We start from the raw sequence: 17,185 nt of genomic DNA, 5'->3' as shown, positions 1-17,185 counted from the left end.
CTACTGCCTTTATATAAACACACTGAGACACGTAAATTCATAAACTAGTAACAGCGTGGGTTATGATATTTTTTTAAGTGGAGCCATATTTGGGTAGGTTTGGTGAGGTTGGACATCAAAAGGGTCAAGGGTGCTCAGCATGTATCCTTGTGGCTTTGGCTTGCTTCATGCTCTTTCCATACAACAAATTTATATTTTCCACCTTCCCAACCAACCACTCTTTTGTTTGTCTCACTTGTAGATATATATTATTCTTAATACAAGCCCAAAATCTTTCCTTTTCTCAGTTTTTCCTTTTACTTTCCCCTTAAATATGGGAGAAGGATCACTGGCATTCAGATTTCTGAGGTCAAATGAGACAGCTGGGGATCATTACAATTATCAGCTTTCGGGATGCTCTACTTTAAAATAAGGAACTATTTTTCTTAGGCTCTCTTTCTTTCGACCTAAAATGGGCTTAAAACAAATTTTACTTTCATTTTTTTGGTGGAAAAACGGAGCCTTAGTAAAAAAAATTAGGAATTAAGAAATTAGGTTCTTATAGGATGGATAGGTGTAGAGATACACTTCAGCTCCATTATTCAATGATCTATACCATTTTATTTGTTTGGCCTTGCTATGGATGTGTCATGCATCAAAATTTACTCTTACTAGCGGACAACCCGTGCGATGCACATGGCAAAAAATAATATAATTCGCCAAAATTTTGCTAATATACGTAGGATATTGAGAGATATAGACAATTTTGCTAAAATCGTGGTATATGATGAGATTTTTTCTACAATCCAGATATATCACCTTATAGATAGAGTTTTATGTTTTTTGAGGAGGGGTGACACGTGGCGCACCCACGTTGTCCAGGATTCTGTTTTACATATAGATTATATGATATGATATGATTAGATAATTCTAGGGATGCAACTCGGGTCAATTTTTGGAATTCGGGTTGAGCTTTTACCTTAAAATCTGATCGGGTTCGGGTTGATTCCTATTCAATTTTTGACAAAAACTCAACCCGATCCGACCCAAGTTGCAACCCTAGATAATTCTAACCCACCAATTGGTAGCCGCTGAAAAAATAAACGGTCATGAGAGTGAATTTTGAGACATGTCCATTCACAACAAGACGGATATAAATGGTCCGGATCATTGAAAAAGTGGGCCACACTAGTATTTCTATCCGCTCGCATATTTCTTTGGTAAAAAACATGGACATGCATTGTATAAGAAGTTCCGCCCATTTTGCATTGCAGGAAAAAATGTCTCATGGAGGAATTTTTCCTGGGAAAATTTTTTTGTCCACAAATTAAAGGGAAAGGAAAAATTGCCAATGGGCGACACCAAAATACAAGAATTGTGAACGTGCAACACACTTATGAAAAATTGTCAGAGAGGGACGAAATGGGGTTTATCAAGTCTCTAAAAAGGGGTTATCAACCCTCTGAATGGGGTTAGCAAACTCTCAAAAGGGGGTGATCAACCCTCTTCAACAAATTTTCAAATTTATGTCCCCCTTTCACAATTCTTGTATTTTGGTGTCCCCCATTGGCAATTATTCCAAAGGGAAATGATATAATTATAGCTTATTTGGACGATGCCATTATAAATCGAAGATCCCTCTAAATAAAACTTCTACTGCTGTGGTAAAAGTTACTTTTTTTTTTCATTTATAATCAGGTAGTGAAAAACTAAGAAATTATGGAAAAATTTCCTCTCCGGAACTTTTTCTAGTAAATTCCTGCAATCCAAATAGGGCATTAGGAGAGAGAGGAATACTAAGCGGAAGACTCGGCCCAAATGCATTAATTATTTCTTTAATTTTATAATTTTTCTGTGCCATTAGAGAAGGACTTTTGTTGGAAGGTCCAATGGGCGTTGAGAGAGCATATGGATGTGTAAATGATAGTATACAAGATAAATGGTCTTGATTTCACAAACACATATACATAACCCCCCTGTGGGTTTAACCAATGAACGTAAAAATCACTTTCCAACCTCTTGGCACCCACGATACTCACCAACCACATTTTATCTGGTCCTAAGAGAAGTTGAAGAAGCTTCCTGTTTTTGAATCGTCAACCTGTGGGTGTATTTGAAAGAGAAGCAGCACCATATAATTTGTCCATTTCTTAACTGGCATCCAATGTCTCAAACATCTCTAAACTGGCATCCACTATCTTAAACAAAGCAGCAGCAGCAGCTCCCGAGGCCTGTTATGGTCCTGAGTGGGGCCACACACCAGGCTGGGTCCCACCCAGTCCCATACCCAGGTAGGGCCTTAACCCAACGATTTCAAGGCTTCAAGCTCTAGATTTCAATTCTATAAAAATGGGGAAAAGAAGAATTAATTAGATTCCGAATTTCGAAAGGACATGTGAGTGGCACATTGAAATTATATCTCACCTGTCAGCTATAGCCTATAGGTGTATAGGTGGAAAAAGTCAAAAGTGGCTTTTTTAACATGTTTATTGAGTTTTTAGGTGGCGTTTCTCTGTCTTTTTCCTTTTTGGCGATCTCCAGTGTCGGTTGGTATCGACTATTTGTGCTGCGGGGTAACATAAAAAGTTAGCCGAAGAAGAGTAGACGAGTGATGAAGAAGACTAGCCTAACATTGTCGAGAAGCTTACAAGATCCGGATCCAAGCCTATGGATATGGTTTGGATACCAATGAGTGCATGGCATGGTACTCACTAAGCAATCTTCTGTTAAGTGGGAACACTGGGTTAGGTGAGATTTGACTTGAAAGAAATGCTCAAATCATTGAGGATAAGTGTGTCTTGCCATAACTTCTAACTTGGAAAATCAAACTCAATGTGGCTACATGGGCTAGTCATGATGCATTTTTTGCTTGTATCCATGTTCCTAGGAGTGCCAACAATCTTGCATATCAATTGGCCAAATTAGGGGCCTTGCAAGATTCCTTGTATGTTGGCCAAGCTTTGCTCACTCACCTATCCTTTCTCACTTATAGTACTTATTTTTGCTAAAAAAGAAGAGCGGGAGACCGTCGGGGCACCATCAAAGAGGAAAACTCTTATATTTAGTATTTTTCTCTTTTTTTTTTGAGAAATTAAGTTACCATGTATTGAGATGGTAAAAAAGGTTTTACCATAAAACATTCGGTCAAACCAGTAAAAATGTTTCAAACCAGTAAAAATTCGTAAAAAAGAGAAGAAATGAAATTTAATGTTGTTACCATTCTTTTGCTGTTTTTACTAGACCTGGTGCCCGCAGGTCGACCCGACCCACCTGCAAATTTGCGGGCACGGGTCCGAGTTTTAGTGACCCGTCAAAAGTAACCCGCGGGTGACCCAACCCGCAAAAACACGGGTCAGGTCGGGTCAACCCGTGGGCACCCGCATTTTCACCGTATTTTTTGGAGAATGTTATCAGCACTGCTGTTTTTTGATGAGGGCACTCCTCACTTTATAAAAAGTACGGTATGGCCCCATCATAGGATTATCCAAACCGTCCATTAGATGGGCCATAGCCTAAATAGGTTATGCCCCAAAATTATTTCCATTGGTTGATTCTAACCCTCCGATCTATAGAGGGTTAGGATCAACCCTCTAACATGGAGATTGGAGGGTTAGGATCATCCTATGGAAATAATTTTTAGAGCATAACCTATTTAGGCTATGGCCCATCTAATGGACGGTTTGGATCATCCTATGGTGTGGGCCATACCATACTTTTAATAAAGTGAGAGTGACTCATAAGAAAACAGTAGTGTTGATAACATTTCCGTTATTTTTTTTTATAGGAATTTGCTAGTAAACTTCTCCTATGCCATTTCTTGGCATGTGGCCATCTTTGGTGAAAGATGCGCACAGATGTAAAAGGTTGCGAGCAAAAGAAAAATAAGAAAAAAAGTAATCATTACACCAAAAAAGTAAAATAGCTGAATTATAAAGTTTTAAATGAAAAATTACCTAGAAATTGTTATAAAGTTTTAAAATTACGAAAAAAATACTAACAAAGTAGAGAAAATTATGACAATTACGGGAAAAAACTGATGCGGTCAAATCATGAGAATCATTACAATCCCCCTGTTTGCGGGTGACCCACGGGTCACCTCCTGACCCGCACCCGCATCACCCGCGGGTTGACCCGGCCCGACCCACCCGTTTGCCAGGTCTAGTTTTTACCACTACTAGGTATGTGTTCAGCTTCGGTTTGGGAGTGTTATCTTGGTGTAGTAAAAGACAGACAGCGATTTCACTTTCTACAACTAAAGCTAAGTATAGGGCAGTGGCTATGGTTGCACAAGAATGTGAGCAAGCTCATGCAGCTTATGTCGGACATGAAGCAGCAGGGAAACTATTCTGTTGGGTTATACTAGAACAACGAGAGCGCAATTCGACTGGCAGAAAACCCAGTCTTTCACGATCGTACAAAACATATTGAAGCGCAACACCACTTCATTCTTGAAAAGGTCTCAAAGGGGACATCACCCTTGTCCCAGTTAACATGGATGAGCATATGGTGAACATCTGCACCTAGGGATTGTCTTATCCGAAGTTCTCCAAGTTCTGATGGCGGCTCGGCATGATGAACAAAGTAACACTGAGGGGAGTGTTGAGACTCATCGTGACTGTTCACCTGAGGGGTAGGGCCAGTGGGGCCAATTAGATTAGGATTAGGTTTCTAGAAGGTTAGTTTAGATTTATCTTTATCTGTATCCTTGTCTTATCTATTAATTTGTTAATCTTCTCTATTAGGATGTGGTTGTTTTTTTTTTATTGTTTTGAGTTAAGTTTAAAATAGGATATTAGTGTTTGACTCCACATGGCTTCTTTAACTTTTTTTTATAAATAGAGGAGAAGTGCAAAACGTGAGAGACAAATTTAGGGAGATGATTTTTTTGCCCTTGTAGGATAATGCGCCCCCATTTTTAACTTGAATTGTGGGCAGACTTTACGCTTTTTGACGTCAAATCACGTTAAAAGTGGGGCGCATTATCCTTCAAGGGGGTTGAAAGAATCATCGCCCCAATTTTAATGTGGTACAAATTCTTTGCTTAATATTCAAGAGAAAAGCGGTCTCTCTCATTTTAACTTTTATGATCCGTGTTCTTGTTATTTTTTTCTTCTTCTCATGCTAAAAATCAGGAAACAAAAAACCCTACTCAAAATAGGATGGTTCTTTTTTCCTTGGAGACTCTAATTTGTCATTGAAACCAAATTCTTGGTGGCCAGACATAGCCTAAAACTAAATTTGGCAAAATCGACCCGTGCCCGCGAGTAGACCCAACCCACTAACAAATTTGCGGGTATGGGTTGGCATTCGAGTGACCTGTCAAAATTGACTCGCAGGTCACCTGACCTGCCAAAACATGGGTTGGGTCGGGTGAACCCGTGGGTACCCGCATTTTGTTTTTCTGTTTTTTGGTTCGAGTAGATACCGGCCGCATTTCCTACCTCGTAATAAAGGATAGCTTTTAGATAAAAGAGGGGATTTCTCTCTTTTAGAAGGTACTCCAGGCATTTTGTGTTACTTCATTAAGAAGCAATCCATACGAACCATGAGATCAAGGAGAAATGGACGGTCTAGATTAAGAGGAAATGCAACCTAGTATAAAAGGGACAAGGTTTGTTTGCAATGGGATCCTCCAGGGCTTTTTCCCAAGTCTTGTCTTATGTTTTTATTGCTATAATTTCCTTCTTCACCAAAAAAACAAAAACAAAAAGCTATTTGGCAAAAAATTGCGGGTTACCCACAGGTTGACCCAACCCACCCGCAATGGGTGCGGGTCACCTAAGTGCTCACCTGTAGGGATGCGGGTCATTTTTGTCACCCGTTTGACCCGCACCCGCATCACCCGCGGTTGACCCAACCCCAACCTAAAACTCCGTCGTGGGTGAATGTTTTGGACATGTCCCTTCGTTGGAGGACCCTTTTCCTGAGAAACGAGTATCTGGGGTCCACTTCTCTTAATGAGATCGAAACGGGTTTCTGTCTAGCTCTGTGGGCACGTTTCTCCCTATACTTAATGATCTTGAAACGCTTCAAAAAAATTAGAGCAAAACGATGATCAACCGCTCGAACGGATTCAAATACTTACACTATGCCGCTCGTTTACTGCGAAAAGAAGCAGTCGAGAAACCCCACGGAAGACTCAATCGAAATTCAAAACCATCAAATAAAGGCACCAAGAAGAACCCATCTTCATTTGTAGACTCTGAGATTATTAAATGCAACATGACAATCAGTGAATACATGAGAAGTGGCCAATGTGAGTCAGCGCTCCGTCTGTTCGAAACAATGCCTCGGCGTACCACTGTCTCTTGGAATGCAATGATATCTGGGTACTTGATGAATTCCAGATTCGATTTAGCTCACAGGATGTTTGATAAAATGCCTGAAAGAGATTTGATTTCTTGGAACATAATGATCAATCTGTATGTTCGGAATCGTAATCTGCGTGCCGCTCGCCAACTGTTCGATAAAATGCCTGAAAGAGATGTTGTTTCTTGGAACACAATGATTTCGGGTTATGCCCAGAATGGGTATGTTGAGGAAGCGAAGGAGATTTTCGATCAGATACCGGTTAAGAATTCGATCTCGTGGAATGGGATCCTTAATGCTTATATACAGAATGGGCGAATTGATGCTGCACGACAGCTTTTTGACTCAAATTCGGATTGGCCCACGGTTTCGTGGAACTCTATGATGGCTGGTTATGTGCATAAGAAGAGATTGAATGATGCCCGATCACTGTTCGATAGAATGCCTGATAGAGATGTAGTGTCTTGGAGTACTATTATCTCAGGTTATGCACAGCATGGTGAATTGTCAGAGGCAAGGAAGTTGTTTGAAGAATCACCAGAACGGGACGTGTTCACATGGACTGCCATGGTTTCAGGGTATGTGCAGAATGGGATGTTAGCCGAAGCACGGGAAGTGTTTGATGAAATGCCGGAGAGGAATTCTGTTTCTTGGAACGCGTTAATTGCAGGGTATGCACAATGTAAACGAATGGATGATGCGAATGAGTTGTTCAAGGCTATGCCGTGTCCAGATATTAGTTCTTGGAATACGATGATTACTGGTTACTCACAAAAAGGGGATATAGATCGTGCTCGGAGTTTTTTTGATGAAATGCCACGGCGTGACACGATCTCTTGGGCAGCAATGATTGCTGGGTATGCTCAGGGTGGTTATAGCGAAGAGGCATTGCATCTTTTTATACAGATGAAGAAGGAAGGAGAGAAGTTGTCTAGGTCAACATTAACATGTGCTTTGAGCACATGTGCGGATATTGCGGCTTTAGAGTGTGGGAAGCAAGTGCATGGGCGGCTTGTCAAGGCGGGATATGAAACCGGATGCTTTGTGGGGAATGCGCTTCTTTTAATGTATTGCAAGTGTGGGAGCATAGATGAAGCATACAATGCATTTGAGGGGATGCCAGAGAAGGATGTGGTAACCTGGAACACTATGATTTCAGGTTATGCCAGGCATGGGTTTGGCAAGGAAGCTCTTAAAGTCTTCGAATCAATGAGGATGACAGATATCAAACCAGACAATATCACAATGGTAATTATGTTGATATTTCTTAATTTGCCTATTACTGTATTTTGTATTTAATCCTTGCATGTGTTGAACAGAGGGCGTTGTTGTTGTTTTATTCTTTTCCTTTTTACTTGTGTTATATATGTTCTTATATTAAATGCATTCTCACTCTTCGCATGCTTTATCTATGGAATACTTGAAGATACAAATGGGTTTTTGATGTAACTCCATTGGGCCCATGACCCCCAGCAGAAATTATACTCAAGAGCCAGCATTCATGAAGACTTACAACATACAAAGAGGGAAGAACTTACATACTTGGGCCCTGTTTCTTTTGAATTTTGAGAACCGATTGGGAGTCCAAAACTGATTATAGGACATAATCAGATTTGGACACAAAATCCAGAACAAACAGGGCCTTAGTAGGCCGTATTGATGATGTGATACTTTGTCAACAAGGGGGCCACAGTGATTCATTTGCTCAGAAACTGTAGCATCCGTGCCGTTTTGAACTTAATATCATTTTTATGCTCTTTTCAGGATATTTTGAAGAGTCCTAATAGAGGTTTCAAGTATGGATTGGTTTGGAGTTGCAGTTTGATCGTTTTAGAAGTTTTTTCTTAGATTCAGGTATTTGTTACAGTTTGTGATAAAGATTGGGTTAGGTTAGAAGACCAGTGTGTCTAAAATTCAATGTATTGGAGGGTCTAATTTATACACGGTGTAAGGGATTTCGGTATGCTTTATTGAATGAAGTTCTAGTTTCCTCTAAGATACTATACTGTTATAAGGTAATTATAAAGAAAGGAGTTGCATTGTTCTCTTCCTTGCTCTTGCATATAAGGTAATTATCTATGTAATGAAAGTATTTCTCCCATTTGCCTGAGCATTATTCTATATAAAGTTTGCAGTTTGTTGATGGGGAATTATTAGCTCATTTAAAAAAAAGGAGGAATTATTAGCTTGAAAGGGAATATTTGAATGACAATATATTTTGTTTAAATTATTCCTTGTAATTCCTGTATATTTATATACACCTTGCCTATATAAAGTGAATATGTGCTATTTTTTAATGCAAGCATTGATGACTAATTCATTCAGTCTGCAATTTAGTCAGTCTCTCAGAATCTCATGTTTTCTTATTCTCTTCTTTGGTTTGCATCTTTTCAGGTTGGAGTTCTGTCTGCATGCAGCCATGCTGGCTTGGTAGAGAAAGGCATGGATTACTTTTATTCAATGAATCAAGATTATGGGATAACGGCAAAGCCACAGCACTACACTTGTATGATCGATCTCCTGGGCAGAGCAGGGCGCCTGGAAGAAGCTCAAGCTCTCATGAGAAATATGCCATTTGAACCGGACGCAACAATGTGGGGAGCTTTACTCGGTGCGAGTAGGATTCATGGCAATACCAAATTGGGTGAACAGGCAGCTGAGAGGGTTTTTGAGATGGAGCCTGAAAATGCAGGAATGTATGTTCTTCTCTCAAATTTATATGCTGCGGCAGGTAGATGGAGTGATGTTGGTAAGATGAGAGTCATAATGCGGGACAGAGGCGTGAAAAAGGTACCTGGCTTTAGTTGGATTGAAGTGAAAAATAGAGTTCATATGTTTTCAGTTGGGGACTCGGTGCATCCCGATAGGGAGAAGATCTATGCTTTCCTAGAAGAATTGGATATGCGAATCAAGAGGGCTGGCTACGTGTCTGCAACAAAGATGGTGTTGCATGATGTGGAAGAGGAGGAGAAGGAGCATATGCTAAAGCATCACAGTGAAAAACTAGCTGTTGCATTTGGGATTTTACATGTGCCGGCAGGTACACCCATTCGAGTGATAAAAAATCTCCGAGTGTGTGAAGATTGCCACAATGCTATCAAGCACATATCTAAAATTGTCGGGAGGTCAATAATTTTAAGGGACTCTAACCGTTTTCACCATTTTGATGATGGTTTGTGTTCTTGTGGGGATTACTGGTGAGAACGAAGTAGGTGAAGTAATGCATTAAAAGTAGAGTCTAAGGGGACTAAGGGTTACAACTGTTGAGCCACTGACAGAAGCCATTAGTTTTAAGACTACTTTATATACATTCAATGATGTGATAGATGCCTGGAAGTTGGTAGTTCCCAGATGAACACAATCCGGATGGTGCTATAGAAGAATCATGTATTCTTTGGGAGAGTGCCTCTAAATTCAGGTTAGGATTAACCCGCTAAGAGAAGGCAGATTCAAGGCAACAATTGAGACTGCAGTGATGGCATTGTCAGTTTAAAATGTTGCTTTGAATCAAAGACAAGGAGATGGATCAATTCGAATCCCTTATACAAGTTTTGTCATCCTGCTACTTATCGCTGTACGAGGATGACAAATGGGTGTGGATGCCGGACCCGGAAGGAGGTTTCACAGTGAAATCTTTCTTCCAGAAACTTAATGATGATAGAGCTGGTACTGTGTTTAGAAGAGCCCTTGTTTGGCATCCCATAGCCCCACCTCGCATCACGGCATTCTCGTGGACGGTAGTTCACCGCGGAATAACACTGGTGATCGATTAAAAAAACGTGGATTCCGTTTAGCCAGTTGGTGTGTGATGTGTTTCACTGCAGAGGAGACTCTAGATCACTTACTACTACATTGTGCATAAGCAAATCAGGTATGGATGGGCATTTTAAAATTCTTTGGCATGTCCTGGGTATTTCAAAAAAGGATATCGAAGGTTATATTGGACTGGAATGGCGCATTCTCTGGACGTCTTGGGCAAGATATGTGGATGTCTATTCCATATGCTATCATTTGGCATATGGATCGAGAGAAACAACCGAATTTTTAACGAGAAGACGAACGTACATCAGTACACAACTCTTGAAATGAAACACTCCATCATCGCTTGGGCGCATGCAAAGGGTGGTATACTGCATTCTGCCGGAACAATTCTTCGTAATTGGAATGCGGTAGCGAATGAGAAGAGGAATCGGCATCGAGTTTCACCTTGTTGGGTTCCACCGCCAGAGGGATGGCATAAACTTAACTTTGATGGGAGTTCCTTTGGTTATCCGGGTTGAGCTGGTTTTGGCGGCGTAATCCGTGATCATAACAGCAACATAATAATGTAGTGAATGAGAAGAGGAATCGGCATCGAGTTTCACCTTGTTGGGTTCCACCGCCAGAGGGATGTCATAAACTTAACTTTGATGGGAGCTCCTTTGGTTATCTGGGTCAAGCTGGTTTTGGCGGCGTAATCCATGATCATAACAGCAACATAATAATGGCGTATTCGGGGCCGGCCGGCGAATGCGATGCCAATGGAGCGGAGGCTACGGCCTTACAATTCGGTTTAAGAAGGTACTCAGCACACAATCTGGGCACTTTAATTGTGGAAGGGGATTCTACCAATATCATCGCATGGGCTGCGAATCGTTGTTGCGGGCCTTGGCGATTGGCTCCCAAGATTGACGAGATCAGAGATTCGGTACGTGTTATTTGGCCTCAGCTTAACCATAGGAGGAGAACTGCGAATTCTATGGCGGATAGTTTAGCCAAGAACAGAGTGGAGCGGAACGCTACCGTCATTGGGGAAGCTGATTTGGTGGTAGTCATTTTGCAAATCTAAGTGTATTTGATTTTTGTTGGGAGGTCGACTTATGACCCACACTCAGGGACATCTTGTTCCGTGTATTTGCAACTTTATAATCGAATAAAATTTGTGACCTTTAAAAAATAATGTTGCTTTGAATCACTGATTGGATCGCAATGAGTCCCAGAAATTGGAAGATATAAGGTGGTGAGGTGGGTGTGGAGTTCAATTCTTAGAAGTTTGGGCATGAAGTGAGTTTTTCCCTGCCTGTTTGGTTGCTCAAAGTTGCCTAGGAGATTAGTAGAAGAAGAAGTCAAAGGGAAGTAGACAAGCATGGAAGATGTATAGAAGATTAGTGGAAGAGTGGTATGTAGTGTTTGGTTGGTTGGCAATCCTCTAGAAGATTAGTGGAAGATGTAGGGTTGTCATTACCAATATAGAGGGTGTTTTCGGCGAATGGAGGGGGCAGATTTGTGGAATATTTGCCCCCTTGCGGTGCTTTTGAGCCTATCAAATGGAAAGAATCCGAGGTTTTTCTTGGAGAAACTTAACCTGCTGTGGGAAACTGTTGGGAATATTAAGGGTTCCATCTTTCATTGAACTGTTTCTATACAGAGTGTTTGGTCACCTTGGTGCATTACCTTCACTTCAATTGGGAGTTTCCTATTAAGGTGAACATAAGAGTTGATCGATGGACTTTCCTCATCATTCCCTCTAATTAAACTTTGATGGTAGCTCTTTTTGTAATTCGGGAACTGGAATATTAGAGGGGTTTTTTAGAGATGACAAAGGAGATGTTTTCAAAAAAAAAAAAAAAATTGTCCCGTCAACATTTTTCAAAAAAAATTAAGTATTGGAACTCCTGATCAGTCTCCTAATCATTAAGGTGATCTTGGAGGAACGTTGTTCGTAGAGGGAGACTGCTTCGAACATCCTGCATCCGGAGATTGGGTTCTTGGAAAATTGCACCCTTTATGGACAAGGTTCTAGAGGTTGAGAGTGTGATTGCTCTTTGCTTTGTGCATATTAATAGCAATGTCAGCGATTTGGTGGAAATCTTACTAGGCAAGGTGTTTTGGAGTGGAGCTTGTCATTGCTATTGTCCCTCTTGTAATTTTCGCTTCTTTTCTTTCAATAAAGTTTTCTCATTGTCGTCCAATAGAATAAAAAAAGAAACTGAAAATGTAAGGAAGAAATACGAAAGCAAAAGTTGCACGCTCTTGTGGGGATATTGGTGATCTGAGAGCAAGAGCAGGGTTGAAGGCAATACGGGGAAGCTGGATCAAAATTTTGCTGTCTTAGTAAAACAAAGAAAAAACTGAAAATGATTGGAACCTTTCTGCTTTTGATTGCAGATGCATAACTCGGTGTTGGGCGAGAACTCGGTCAATCTAAAAAGGAGTCGACTTGGGCGAGTCGACAGTGAGAAAATGTATGTAACTCTACAGTTAGATTTTACTTATATGAGTATTAGACTTTAACCTTCTGCAATTAATGGCCTGTGTGAAAATTCATGTACTATGTTTCAAGGTTTTCTAACCAAAAACAAGAACTTTGAAACAAGTCAAAGGTGATACAGATAAAAAGCTCTACCACACGCATGTTTGCAGATCCAAGGAAATGTAGTTATATTACATTCTAATGTTGCAAAAAAAATATGATCACATTCAGCTAAAAAATATATAAGCTTTCTCATGCAAGATGGAAATTGCACTAGAGGAGAGAGCCTTACTGTCTTTGAGAAAATTGAGGGCAAGATTGCCTGTGATTATCAGATTCACTCACTGCATATAGTAGACAGTTTACCTAGATGACCAGTCTTTTACAAATTACACTACTGACTATTGGTGATTGTAGCAGAGGAAAATAAAATCTTTCCCTAATTGGGCAATTCACTTCTCGATAAAACCTTAATTTGACTAAATTGATCCAATTCTACTTGTTACTACACTGCATATCAATTTCAACAAGCCTAAAATCCATACTAATTCACTTCTCGAAATTTGATGCCTGCTTTTCCTTTACATCAAACAAATTATTATCTAAAACCCAATCTTCAATCATAGCCTGAGAATTCAGTGCCCGATCAGCAGGAACAAGGTGCCCAGCTCCTCCAACAACAACATGGCTTAAGCTTCCCCATTTCTGCACATACCCACTAAGTTCTCCATTAACTTTCCAGACATTCCTCTCCGACATTAAAAACCTCTCCAATCCCTCCCACTCCATTTCCTTTATCCAAGCCTCAGTTGAAACCACACCATCTAGCAAATCAAACTGCCCTTGGTACAAAAGAACCCTTGTCTTCTTCACCAATTCCTCAACCATAAACTTAACACTCTTCATCACATCTTCATTCAAAACCATCCGCGACAACATCACTGCATGCCACCCAAACCCTCCCCTTCTTGACACCCAAAGCCTTCTTTACCTGTTCCTCCTTCAAAAGAGCGCTGACCAATTCAAATTCATAAGGTCTCTTCCTCCCCAAATCATAGAGGGTAGCCAACCCTGTTGCCTTCTGCAACCAATCTAGCACCCTTTTCCGTCCATTCGTTGCTTCATGCCAATTTCCTTGTTGGGTCAATCTCACTGCCTCAGTCTGAATTTCCTCAAGTTTGGTCCTCTGTTTCTCATTGATCAAACCAGAGACGTAGGCAGTTTCTGCGTGGGTTACCACCTGAGCCACTGGGTGTGTCAACCCATTCCCAATTGCAACTCCCTTCAAATTCATCCTCTCTTGGCCGGAGTTCTTTTGCAAGATATAGTACCCGAGCGCCGGAACATACTTCCCGGCGTAACTCTCTCCTGTGATATACAAAGGGCGTGATTTGAATGATGAATTTAAAGAAAGAAACGATTGGAGGGCGATGAAAAGGTGAGTTGCTACAGAATTCTCATCTCTAGGGATTTCGTCGGGTGTGGAGGCAATACTAAAGCCAGTTCCAATTGGGTTGTCAATGAAAAGTAGGCCGAAAAGACGATTCCAAGCACCGGGATTTGGTTTGAGAATTGGGTTTTCATTGTTTAGGCCATCGGAATTTACACGCCGAGGTCCAAGTTCGAAGAAGTTTCTGAGCATGGAAGAGCAACCAGGGCCACCTTGGAGATAGACAAGGAGGGGTGTTTGAGAGAGAGGAGAAGTGGGTTTTTGGGCTTCATAGATTGTGAAGAAGAGGGCAGTGCCCTAAGTAGAGCTGATGGTAAGGTAACCAGATTTTGTAGGGAGAGCTTCTTCCGGCAAGAAATGAGCTGCATTGGCCGGAAAAATGACCTGAAAGGGGTAAAGAAGGTAGAGGAAAAGGACAGGGAGGCAGCTAAGTGTTGAGTCCATGGTGGTGTTTAGTGTTTACAACGATTGGCTCAAGAGTCTCCAATCCAACCATGCACGTACATGCAACTGTATTTTAAAAAAATCTTTTGAGATTTTTTGAAGGTACAGTGGACCCACTTCCAAGAATGATTCAAACCGTTCATAAGTACACAGTGGATTATTTCCATATATGACGATCCTAACCTCCTATCTGCAGAGGGACAGCACATTGTAGAAATATTTTCTCGTTAAATCCTCATGTTGAGACTCAAGACAATAGTCGTGAATTTGTATTATAAGTTATATTTAACACACTTTATAGAGGCCCTAAATCAAAGCAAAATCCCTAGAAATTTCAATAATCCACTATATCAGAGAGATCACCATTTATCTGCACCTTCCGGTACCCCGGCTGGGCAGCGAATGCACTCGATCGGACCATATGCTAGCATTCAGCCCGGATCAAGTGGTAATCACCAATCCATTAACAACTCTAATTCTGCTATAATTATGCCACATGAGGCAAATTCGACGGTATAGATAGATATAAAACAATGCAAATTTAAACCCGGAGTAGATTGGTTTGGGCTTGTCCAGATCAGGCATCTGATAGATTGGTACCACAATCAAGCACTAGAGATTGAGGGATGGGGATTGAGCAAGAGTCAGAGACAAGGGGATTCAAATTAACTACCTATCTACATCAATTCAGGACAATTTAACCAGATTCCAGTAGCTCTAGCCCATCACCAGAATTTCACCAAAGGTTCACAGTCCATCATCAGATGCAGAGGCATTAGAACAAGAGGTTTCAACTTTCAAACATCGGATGCTCCATATTCATGCAAATAAGTAAAGGATTCATGCAAATAAGTAAAGGTAGTCAAATGCATTGTCATCTAATCAGTGACGAGCATGAATGGATTAACGAGATTTTAGCTTAATTGGTCAAGGCTTTGTTCTTTTAACTTTGAGATCGGAAGTTCAATCCCAACTTGCCTACCAAAACAGAAGTTTATTACAATTCTCAAAAAGCTCTCATAAGGGAATCGTCGACTGGTAGCATCACATCAGAGCAAATCAATGGCCCATATTCATCAAACCCATATTTTTTCCAAAATAGCTGTCATTTTAAAAGCTTATATTTTTTTAAAAATTTGAGGGAAAAACAGCAGGGAAAGTGTCTCTAGTCTCTCCCCTAGATAAGCTTATCTACTCCTCCCTTTAAAAAAACACAGTGGGCCCACGCTGTTTGGATAATCCAAAGCCTTCATTTGATAGGTCCTAACATAGATAGGGTGTGCCCAAAAAATCAGCACCAAAGGGTCATCCTAGAACTTCATTTTGTTGGGCACACCGTGTCCATTCTAGGTACCACAAGGCACCACAAAACGAAGTTCTAGGATGACCCTTTGGTGCTGATTTTTTGGGCACACCCTATCTATGTTAGGACCTATCAAATGAATGCTTTGGATCATCCAAACAGCGTGGGCCCACTGTGTTTTTTTAAAGGGAGGAGTAGATAAGCTTATCTAGGGGAGAGACTAGAGACACTTTCCTCATATATATATATATATATATATGAGAAAACGATTCCTACACATATCTGTAGATAAGTTATCTACACACTAGCTTAAAATACAGTGGGGGCCACATTATTTGGGTGATCCAAACCATTCATTTTTAAGACCCTCACATAGATAGGGTGTCCACAAAAAATCAGATCCATAGGATCATCCTATCCATTCGAATTGTGGAGGCAAAAAATGGACTAATTTGTGAAGGTTTAAAGACATCCATTTTACCTCCACAAATCGTAAGGTTGGGATGATCCTATGGATCTGATTTTTTGTAGACACCCTATCTATGTGAGGGCCTTTAAAATGGATGGCTTGGATCACCCAAACAATGTGGGGCCCCACTGTATTTTAAGCTAGTGTGTAGAGAACTCTCTACACATATGTGTATGAACCGTTTTCTATATATATATATGTGTGTATGAACCGTTGTCTTTAAACCTTCACAAATTAGTCCATTTTTTGCCTCCACAGTTCGAATGGTTAGGATGATCCTATGGATCTAATTTTTTGTGGACCTATGAGAGGGCCTTAAAAATGAATGGTTTGGATCACCCAAATAATGTGGCCCCCATTGCATTTTAAGCTAGTGTGTAAATAACTTATCTACACAAGTGTGTAGGAACCGTTTTCTCATATATATATATATATATATAAGGAATAAGATTGTGCGCTCGACCGCACCAAGCTGAGGTGCGGTCGAGGGCCCAAAACTCATGTGGGCCCACATTGTTAGGATGATCCAAAGCATTTATTTGCAAGGCCCTTACATAGATAGCGTGTGTACCAAAAATCAGCTCCACAGGATCATCCTAACCCATCCAAAAGTGGAGGGCAAAATGGACAGACACGGTTTGCCACAAATCTGTCCATTTTTGCCCTCCACTTTTGGTTGGGTTAGGATGATCCAATGGAGCTGATTTTTTGAACACACGCTATCTATGATGGGGCCTTGCAAATGAATGGTTTTGATCACCACAAAAAATGTGGGAACCATGTGTTTGGCCCCTCGACCACAAATAACCTTATTTGCGGTCGACCGCACACTCCTTTTCCTCTCTCTCTCTCTCTCTCTCTCTCTCTCTCTCTCTCTCTCTATATATATATATATATATAGAGGAAACTGTTAAGCTCACCAAACTTATGGTGAGCTAGCTTGCCCAATCACATGGGGGCCCACTTTGTTAGGATGATCCAAACCATTCATTTGAAAGT

The 17,185-nt window shown here is 40.7% G+C and overlaps 1 protein-coding gene and 1 pseudogene across 1 annotated transcript; one reads left to right on the top strand and one right to left on the bottom strand.

The window, feature by feature from the left end:
- The first annotated feature begins 5,701 nt into the window (after positions 1–5,701).
- On the top strand, positions 5,702–11,223 carry LOC143860389 (Tetratricopeptide repeat (TPR)-like superfamily protein). Its single transcript, XM_077370979.1, has 2 exons — positions 5,702–7,536; positions 8,683–11,223. The coding sequence occupies exons 1-2, from the start codon at positions 6,031–6,033 to the stop codon at positions 9,487–9,489; spliced, it is 2,313 nt and encodes a 770-aa protein (XP_077227094.1). The 5' UTR covers positions 5,702–6,030; the 3' UTR covers positions 9,490–11,223.
- A 1,523-nt stretch (positions 11,224–12,746) lies between these two features.
- Positions 12,747–14,443, bottom strand: LOC143862037 (serine carboxypeptidase-like 50 pseudogene; annotated as a pseudogene).
- Positions 14,444–17,185: the final 2,742 nt, after the last annotated feature.

The sequence above is a fragment of the Tasmannia lanceolata genome, unplaced genomic scaffold (genome assembly GCF_043159265.1).
Source record: "Tasmannia lanceolata isolate RefF3 unplaced genomic scaffold, GAP_Taslan_0.1 ptg000037l, whole genome shotgun sequence".
NCBI classification, from domain to species: Eukaryota; Viridiplantae; Streptophyta; class Magnoliopsida; order Canellales; family Winteraceae; genus Tasmannia; species Tasmannia lanceolata.
Note: the sequence above shows the minus strand (reverse complement) of the source record. Positions and strands in the feature narration are given on the sequence as shown.